The sequence below is a fragment of the Palaemon carinicauda genome, chromosome 27 (assembly GCF_036898095.1).
Source record: "Palaemon carinicauda isolate YSFRI2023 chromosome 27, ASM3689809v2, whole genome shotgun sequence".
Lineage (NCBI taxonomy): Eukaryota > Metazoa > Arthropoda > Malacostraca > Decapoda > Palaemonidae > Palaemon > Palaemon carinicauda.
Window position 1 is genome coordinate 88,233,147 of NC_090751.1, and position 10,461 is coordinate 88,243,607.

Genomic DNA, 10,461 nt, shown 5'->3' on the forward strand with positions numbered 1-10,461 from the left:
GGTAAGAAGTAGAGAACTGGATTAACATTACCAGAGCTTTTTTGGCAACATGAGGATACTTAGTCTTGATCTGAACCCAGAATTCATCAAGAGGCAGCTGCATGTGCAATAACTTTAGATCACGATCATGACGCAATTCCACTAACTGCTCTTCTTCCATGAGGGTAAGCTGTGATTGGGTAGATATAGATGCAACAAATGGGTTTCTTATCCAGTCATAGTTTTCAGTTCATATATTTGGGAAATAGTGCTGAAGTTGTTTTTCCAGTACTGCAAGATGCTCAGAAATAATGGGTATTATCTCACCACTGTTTGCTGCTACTGCAACATGTGAGAACATGTCCAAATTGCCTTCTTTTACTTTACCACCCCACAGTTGCAGTTTTTCTTTCAGCACATTAATTTTATCAGTGGAGGATAAAACATTTTCTGATTTTCCTTGCATGCTGGCATTTACCTTGTTTAAAACTTCAAAGATGTCAGCTAAGTAAGACAATTTTGCACACCAAGTGTCATCTGCCAGTAAATCACAGAATTCCTCTTGTTCAAGAGTGAAAAAAGTAAGCATGTCTTCCTTCAGTTGGCATACTCGTGACAATACTTTCTCTCTGGACAGCCATGGTGCTTCCGTATGTAGAAGAAGGTTCAAATGTTTTGCCTCAAGCTCTTCGCACAGCTTAGTAAACAGACGAGACTTCAGCGGTCGACTTTTTATAAAGTTCACCATTTTTACAACTTTTTCCAGTACAGATTTTAAATCATTGCTAATTGTCTTTGCAACCAGCGCTTCACGATGAAAAAAGCAACGTGTTGTTATCTCACTGCTGTTTTCTCTCTTCACTAATGACACAAATCCTTTAATTGAGCCAATCATGGCAGGTGCCCCATCTGTACAAATCCCAACACACAATTGCCAGGTCAAACCAACTGATTTTAAGTACTCACTTAATGTAGAGAAAATATCATTGCCTGTTGTAGTTTCCTTAAGTTCTTTACAACAAAAGAATTGGTTCACTATTTTAACATCATGAATGTACCGAACGAATCCCAGTAATTGAGCCATACCTCCAAAACTCATGACAATTTTGCGGCACCCCTAGGTGCTGTCTATGGCACCCCAGGGTGCCACGGCACCCAGTTTGAGAATCACTGTACTACAGAAATCCACACTTGGCAGAGGTATTCCTCCATGATTTGATTGTTTCTGTCTTAATGTTTCTTTTCATATTTTACACGTTGTGGGGAATGTTACGCGATAATATAGCTCTTATTATTATTATTATTATTATTATTATTATTATTATTATTATTATTATTTTATTATTATTAGTTAAGATACAACCTTGGTTGGAAAAGCATGAAACTAAAGGACCAAGGGCACTAAGGGGCACCAATAATCCAGTAAGAAAGAGAACAAGGAAATAAAGAGATGTCATTTGAACAACTGTTACTTACCTGTTATGATGAAAGTTTCATTAATGTCAATATTCATCTTATTCTCGTCGTCGAGACTTCGTAGCGTTCGTGATGTAAGAGAGACACTCTTTTACTTTTTACAGTCCCGTAACGGCTATATCGTATTGTAAACAATAACGACTGATAAACGATCGAACACTAACAAACGAGAGGTAAAGGGTACTTTATTATTATTATTATTATTATTATTATTATTATTATTAGTAGTAGTAGTAGTAGTAGTAGTAGTAGTAGTAGTAGTAGTAGTAATTGCTAAGCTACAACTCGAGTAGGAAGAGCAAGATGCTATAAGCCCAAGGGCTCCAACAGGGAATATATCTCAGTGAAGGAAATAAATAAACCACAAGAGAAGTAATGAACAATACCAAATATTTTAAGAATATTTATAACATTAAAATAGTTCTTTTATATATAAACTATAAAAGCTTAAAATACGAGATAAAGATAAATGAAGATAGATTAGTGTGCCTGCGTGTACCCTCAAGCAAGAGAAATTTACCCCAAGATAGAGAGAGACCATGGTACAGAGGCTATGGCACTACCCAAGACTAGAGAACAATAGTTTGATTTTGGAGTATCCTTCTCCTAGAAGAGCTGCTTACTATAGCTAAAGAGTCTCTTCTACCCTTACCAAGAGGAAAGTGGCCACTGGACAATTATAGTGCAGTAGTAAACCTCTTGAGAGAGGAAGAATTGTTTGGTAATCCCAGCGTTTTCAGGTGTATGAGAACAAGGGAGAATGTGTAAAGAATAGGCCAGACTATTCGTTGTATGTGTAGGCAAAGAAAAAATGAGCCGTAACCAGAGAGAAGGATCCAATATAGTACTGCCTGGCCAGTCAAGGGGCCCAATAACTCTCTAGCGGTAGTATCTCAACAGGTGGTTGGGGCCTAAGCAAACCTACTTCCTACTATACTGTAAGAATGAAAAGAATTCTATCATGTTACTGGAAACAGACTATTTGAGTGGTACGCTTTATATAGAATCTGACACCGAAGCGTGTATGCAATAGCACTAATAATTACTTACATAATTAAAGTAGTACACGTACAGATACAATTATGTTGCACGATACATGTCACGTTATGGCGTCGCCTATGGTTTACCGTTACATTATTACGTAACACATAGATAGGGCCTATTTATAATTTGCGATTACTACACACCACTTGCATAACACTACACATGTATTCAAATACATAGGGTTTACTTCCCTTCGGTATATCATCCTCATCTCCTCCTACGCCTATTGACGCAAAGGGCCTCGGTTAGATTCCGTCAGTCATCTCTAGATCCTTTAATTCAATACTTCTCTACTCATCATCTACTTCGCGCTTCATAGTCCTCAGCCATGTAGGCCTGTGTCTCCCAACTCTTCTATTGCCTTGCGGAGCCCAGCTAAACATTTAGTGAACCAATCTCTCTTGGGGAGTACGAAGAGAAATTATACTAAAATCCTCTCCCATTCTCTTGTTGGAAACTTTTTATTCTTTTGAAGTTGAAGCTATGAATTCAGATTCAGTTCCCCACAAAAGCACTCTAATATTTAAGCTAAATTGTTAAGTTGACAGAAATTCAGATAACAGACAGTGAATACGACAAAATTACTCATTTACTCCTTCAATGACAAGACACAGACCCTTGGTACCCATGCATAATGAAACACCTCATCCAATCTTTGAAAAATGTACATTTTTGAACACTTCTAAAATACGTTCTTGATTCAAGATTTCCACGAAAGAAGAACAAGAAGATAAAGACTGAAGTATAAAAAGCCGCCTCGCATAAACTTCGTGATTCTCCTGCAAGTAGCATCTGTATACACACAGAACACTTTTATTCCCTTACTCTGAGAAATACACGAGTTTACCTTTCTGAGTTTCGCAAACACGAGAACGCGTCCTTCACACAGAAAACGATGTCCTGGAGGTTGTAGAAAACGGAGTCTTAGGAATAAGAGGTTTCTTTTTTCTATTGAGATTTACTTTAGTTTGGATCTTTGAAAAGACGATGAGGATTTTTCTTGTGTCTAAGTGTGCCATGAATTTTTTTTTTTTCCTCGCTACTTAACTGCTTCTTAAAGACGACCTTTCTAAAAATCTTGCTCATGTGAAACAATGTTGAGCACAACTTGGACATTTTTTCCATTTATGCGTTCTCTATAGAACTTATTTATTGTGGAATGGAAAAAAGTATGTAGTTATATACAGTATATTCATGATATTCTGTGGCTGCCCATCGCTCCCAGAAAGATACACAAGTGAATTTATACATCTCAACATCATTTACATTTTTTTTCCTAAATTGTATGAGGTTTTCATGATCTAAGTATGCCACATACAAGTTCCCTTACATTTTCAAACCATTTACTCAGGTGTTTCAGTACAAAACTGCATATATACATCCTTTAACATGTGATACAGACTATTATTATTATTATTATTATTATTATTATTATTATTATTATTATTATTATTAGCTAAGCTACAACCCTAGCTGGAAAAGCAGGTTGCAATAAGCCCGAGGGTCTAACAATATCAGTGAAATTACAGTGTCACTGTATCTGACGGTTACCTTCATCATCTGTGCCTTGTCAGTAGGAACAACTATTAATCCTTCGGAACCGTTCCATCCTCCAGTCATACCCTACACGTACGGGTCAGCCACTAATTAACGATGTTACACCATAAATATACACATATCAATTCCCTTTTTCCATTCAATAGCTTATTAATTTATATTCTTGCATCTTCATACATAATTTCCCCACTTTCATTTTCAATATATATATATATATATATATATATATATATATATATATATATATATATATATATATATATATATATATATATATATATATATATATCATCATCATCATCATCATCAGCTGTTACGAGTCCAATGCAGAAAAAAGGCCTCAGACATGTGCTTCCACTCTCGTCAGTCTATGGTCTTTCTATGCCAGTTCATACCGGCAAATTTTCTTAGTTCGTCAATCGATCATCTCTTCCTTCCCCTGCTTCGTTCGCAATCTCTAAGGACCCATTCTGTTATCCTTAATGTCCATCTATTATCTGCCATTCTTATCATATGCTTGCCCACGTCCATTTCTTTTTCTTACATGTTGTTAGAATATTGTCTACGTTACTTTTCTCTTATCCATGTTGCTCTTTTTTTCTTAGTGTTATCCTCATCATTATTCTATATATATATATATATATATATATATATATATATATATATATATATATATATATATATATATATATATATATATATATATATATATATGTATATCTATCTATCTATATATACATATATATATATATATATATATATATATATATATATATATATATATATATATATATATATATATATATATATGTATATCTATCTATCTATATATACATATATATATATATATATATATATATATATATATATATATATATATATATATATATATATATATATATATATATATATATATACATACATACACGTGTATGGGTGCTGCTTTAAACTTTCATACACTATTAACCCAGGTTTTTATAGCCAAGTGTTAAATGAATCCATGAATAAATTTATAAATATATTTTCCAACCATTTGATTTTCCCATTAGTTGGGAGTGGTACCAAGAAGGTTCAGCACATTGGTTTCTCAATAAGTGTTGCTTGTGTCACGTCGTTTTTCTTGACCATAGTAGATACTGGTACTCAGTACTGGGTGGAATTATGCTTAAGTATTATTATTATTATTATTATTATTGTGGTAGGAGACCCTCTTTTAGGCAGGTTGAGTTAAAAGTAATGGCTGCATCGACGCGTTTCGAGGATAAGTCCTTCCTCTTCTTCAGGTAGAGAGTGAGGTGGATGCTGCAGTCGGGTGGTATTTATACCCAGGATCAGGATTACAAGTGAAAGGGCTGGAATTTTCATTGGTTTTCATTGGTTGATCGGAGCTGATATGGTATGGTGTCTGGTGTACGAATATACTTGAAAAGTCTTCCCGATTTTGTCATTCACCCGACTGATGAATTTTTCAAGTCTGCTGGCTGATTGCAGTGCTCTAGAGAAGAGAATTATCCGGAAAATAGAAAAATTGGATAAGAAAATAAACTCTGCCTATGCAGCCATTATTATTATTATTATTATTATTATTATTATTATTATTATTATTATTATTATTATTATTATTATTATTATTATTATTATTATTATCATTGCTTGCTAAGTTACAACCCTAGTTGGAAAAGCACGTTGCTGTAAGCCCAAAGGCCCCAACAGGGAAACTAGCTCATTGAGGAAAGGAAATAAGGAAATATACTACAAGAGAAGTTTAGTAATGACAACAACAACATTGAAATAATTATATCCTTTTTAAACTATAAATACTTGAATATAACAAGAGGAAGAGAAATATACAGTCTTGGGGTAGATTTCTTTTGCCTGAGGGTACACTCCGGCACATGATTCTATCCTATTTCTCTTCCTTTTATTTTTTGAAATTTTTATAGTTCAAATGTGAAAGACCTATTTTAAGATTGTTACTGTTCTTAAAATATTTTATATTTAATTTTTCGTTACTTATCTTGTAGTTTATTTCCTTGTTTCCTTTCCTCACTGGGTTATTTTTCCCTGTTGGAGCCCTCGAGATTATAGCATTTTCATGACAACTATGGTTGTAGCAAAGCTAGTAATAATAATAATAATAATAATAATAATAATAATAATAATAATAATAATAATAATAATAATAATAATAATAATAATAATATGGAGAAAAGATAGTCACTGTAAATAATGGTATATTAATTATATTTTTAAAATTATAAAACACTTGGAAAATTTTTAGAGTAGTACAGTTGCTTAATGTTTACATTAAAAAGGAAAGAAGTACAACACGAAATTCTTCTGCCGGTCTGGGAGAAGAAAGTCAGGCCCAGTTCCCCCTTATTATTTTCTCGTTCTTTTGGCATCATTTTCTCCTTTTTTATCTTCCATAAGTTCCTTTTAATGTCCCCCTACAACACAGCTGGACGTCCGTCTCGATCCTATTCCAATTATATATGGTCCTTTTTCTTATTTCGAGTCTCAAAGAAAGTGAAATAAAAGTCGCCACGTAGTGATCATTTTTGCATCGATTGTAAGTTTCAGTGTCAAAAGTTCAAACTTTTTGTAAATTCTTTTCTGTTGAACAGGATGACGTAAGTCTCGTTTTGTACTATATATATGAGACATCCATTTTAATGCTTTTACTGATCTTTTATTCATTACTTGGACATAGTTTATTCGTAATTCTCTTATTTCCTTTCCTCACTGGGATACTTTCCTTTTTGGACTTCTGGGACTTGTAGCATTGTGCTTTCCCAACCAGGTATGTAGCTTGGTTAATTATAATAATGATAATAATATGGTGTTGTTTTTATGATTTTGGGCTGAATCCATAGCCTGACCCTGATAGAAACACTCAGGGATTCATAGATTAGCAATAAAATATGATGTTATTGTAGATTAGGTCCCTTAGAGAGGGACTGTACTGCTTAAACTATTCTTAAGAGAAATCAATAGTGGTAAGGCGATATTAGGAATGTACGTAGCAGTAATATTCTCTTACCTTCGGGGCATAATTCCTGGTCAGTTTTTAGCGTGGCATGTGGAAATTACGAAGCACATATACACTATTCATGCTTACGTAAATGCACTTAGAATCTGAACTGCCTGTGTTACCTACAGGTGTTATATTCATCATCATCATCCCCTCCTACGTCCATTGACGTAAAGGGCCTCGGTTAGATTTTGCCAGTCATCTCTATCTTGAGCTTTTAACCCAATACTTTTTTTATTCATAATCTCCTACTTCACGCTTCATAGTCCTAACTTCCTAAGTCATGTAGGCCTGGGTCTTCCAACTCTTCTAGTGCCTCGTGGAGCCAAGTTGAAAGTTTGGTGAACTAATCTTTCTTGGGGAGTGTGAAGAGCATGCCCAACCCATCTCCATCTACCCCTCGCCATGATCTCATCCACACATGGCACTCGAGTCTCTCTTATAGTTTCATTTCTAATTCTGTTCTGTCATTTAACTACCAATATTCTTCTGAGGGCTTTATTCTTAAATGTACAAAATTTTTTTGAGATTGTTTCATTGTCACACCATGACTCATGTCCATAGAGTAACACTGATCTAACTAAACTGATATATAATGTTACTTTAATGTAGTCAAAATTATTCTGTACGTTCAAGTGGAACACAAAAGAATGGGAACATCTTCCATTTCTTGGTGGCAAATACTGCAATGAGCTAAGGAGAAATTTCACAATGAATAACACGCTGTTGCAATAAAGGGAAGAATAAACAAAAGTGAGGTGAGATGTTGAATGTTAGCATGTGCAATGGAAGACCACGAACGGTAGATTCCTACAGGTATTTGGGATGTTATGTAGTATCTGAGGGGGATACCTTAACGTGGTAAAAGGGTTTGCATATTGCCATGATCAGCAAAGCTGTACTAGTCAGGCCACCCATACCAAGTTTGCTGTGAACGATCAGACCAAACTCTCCCACCGTCATCAATCGGCACTGGCTAAAACCCAAACAGAAACTGACATGTGTGAGATCTTTGTCCTGCAGTGGACTAGAAACGATTGAATTTGTTGTAATATATATATATATATATATATATATATATATATATATATATATATATATATATATATATATATATATATATATATATATATATATATATATATATATATATATATATATATTAAAGAGATGGAAAATTACAGTACAGAATATTTTTAGAAGGTAGAATGATAGACTGATGGTTTGAAAGGAAAGTGTAGGCCTACTTGAAATATTTTGATGTATGGAATAGCCGTTGTGGTCATTTTCCTTTCTGGAAGGAAATGCTTAGATGGTGAAGTGTTTGCCACTTGTGAAATAGTGAGGTATGAATGGATGAGAAATGTAGAGATGCAAAAGAATGTGGCGAACAGGTTGGCATAAGTGGAAGGATAATTTTGTATGTTTTAGCAGTGATTTAGTTATCCCGATAGACATTAAAGAATAAATTAGTTAAGCGTGTATATAATTTTAGTATTTTAGAAGAGGGTCTACACTCTGGAAAGTGTTGGAGAGGCGAGTTGCAGATATTCTGGAAGCTCGAGTATTTTGCAAGATTGTTAGGAAATGAGTATAACCTTTGTGTGTCAAGGAAGTGCAGATAAACTTGCTGAAACTATATTGTAGCCGATGTGATTTTTTATTTGTTGGGGAAATAGATTCATACTCAATTGGCCAGGTGATTTATAAATTATTGAATTAATTCGGGTGATGTACTATCTGTAGGCCTACAAATATTCAGGTTTTTATTTCCATGTCCATATTTTTTTTCCAATTATATTAATAAAATAGTTTTATACATTGCTTATTAATGATAATCATATATATATATATATATATATATATATATATATATATATATATATATATATATATATATATATATATATATATATATATATATAGAGAGAGAGAGAGAGAGAGAGAGAGAGAGAGAGAGAGAGAGAGAGAGAGAGAGAGAGAGAGAGAGAGAGAGCAGGTGTTTTTCTTTTCAATATAGCGTACTGAAGTTTAAAAGAGCAACCAAATTTTCAGATAATTCTTTTTTAAGTTCTTCATTAATGATAGATATGTAGTAGAGTTTTATATATGAACATATTTTCCAATATAGTTGAAGAGAGAAACAAAGTTTTCAGATAATTCTTTTGTAAGTAAGGTCACTTGGAGCGTAGGTCACATTAGATACAGTTTTGGTCACCTTCCTGTGTTTAAACTTACCAAAGTAAAGGTGTATTCTAACCATCCAGTGGCTGTAAATAATTGAGATGTGGTTAAGTAAATGAGAAATATCAAGTTTTTAAGCCAGAAAATGTAAATTGTTTTCATTGCATAATTCAATGTTTCTATGAACAACGATCAGTTAAAGTGTAGGCCTTTTTAAATATTAGGTTGAGGTCCAGAATTAAGCGGTTTTGACATGGTAACATGTTAGGTAGGTAACTTAAGTATAAAACTTCTGTAAATAAGTATTTCATTTCCTAATGACCAATGTTTAGATTTATTGTTAACCCCATTTCATAAAAAGTCTGTTCTGTCGTTTCAAGTATCAAAATAATAGATATTAATATAATAGAAACGGTCCATACATTTTGTTAAAGTATTGCCAGAACTTCCTCAACTAAACCCTTTTGTAATGTATTGCCAGAACATATATCAACAAAACCTTGAGAGTCTTTATTTTAGCAAATAACACCAGCTTATCAATTGTTTATTAACATAGAAAAGTATTTACAGAATATAATGGAAATCTAGGCCTTCATAAATGCAAGTAAAAGGTTTTTATTCATATTGAAATAAATGTCAGTTGATTTTTATTGATTCACCCACAGGACTCATAATTAACAATAGATTGTCTGGTGACACGCCCTTCAATTTACATAAAAAAAACGTTAAGGAAAATGTGTCATATAATTTTATCAAAACTTAAAAACAATGCATTGTACATTTAATAAATAATATATTATATATTAGGCAGTCTCTGGCAATTATTACAGTCACTCAGTGCAAGTCACTGTTCGAAAACTTACGAGTCACTGAGTCAGTCAAGTGCAGTGTTGCCACATTTGGGGATTTATTCCAAGATTTGGGGATTTACCCCTAGATTTGAAAACTTCTGAGTGTCTGATGGGGATAATCTGTACAAATTTCTATGAAGAAGAAAGATGACTAAACCTTTATATTGTTGCAATGAGTTTATTTGCACTTATATGAAGTATAGTGAATTATTTATATATTAGTGTAGCCTACATGATCAGAAGGAAATAATTCGTAGAAATGGGGATTTTTGGGTTATTTTGGGAATTTTTTCATTGAGATTTGGGGATTTTTAGACTAAGGCATCTGGCAACACT

General features: G+C 33.4%; 1 protein-coding gene across 1 annotated transcript; it reads right to left on the reverse strand.

Moving 5' to 3' along the window:
- Positions 1-229: 229 nt before the first annotated feature.
- On the reverse strand, positions 230-1,078 carry LOC137621018 (zinc finger BED domain-containing protein 5-like). Its single transcript, XM_068351458.1, has one exon. The coding sequence runs from the start codon at positions 1,076-1,078 to the stop codon at positions 230-232; it is 849 nt and encodes a 282-aa protein (XP_068207559.1).
- Between the last annotated feature and the right edge of the window lie 9,383 nt (positions 1,079-10,461).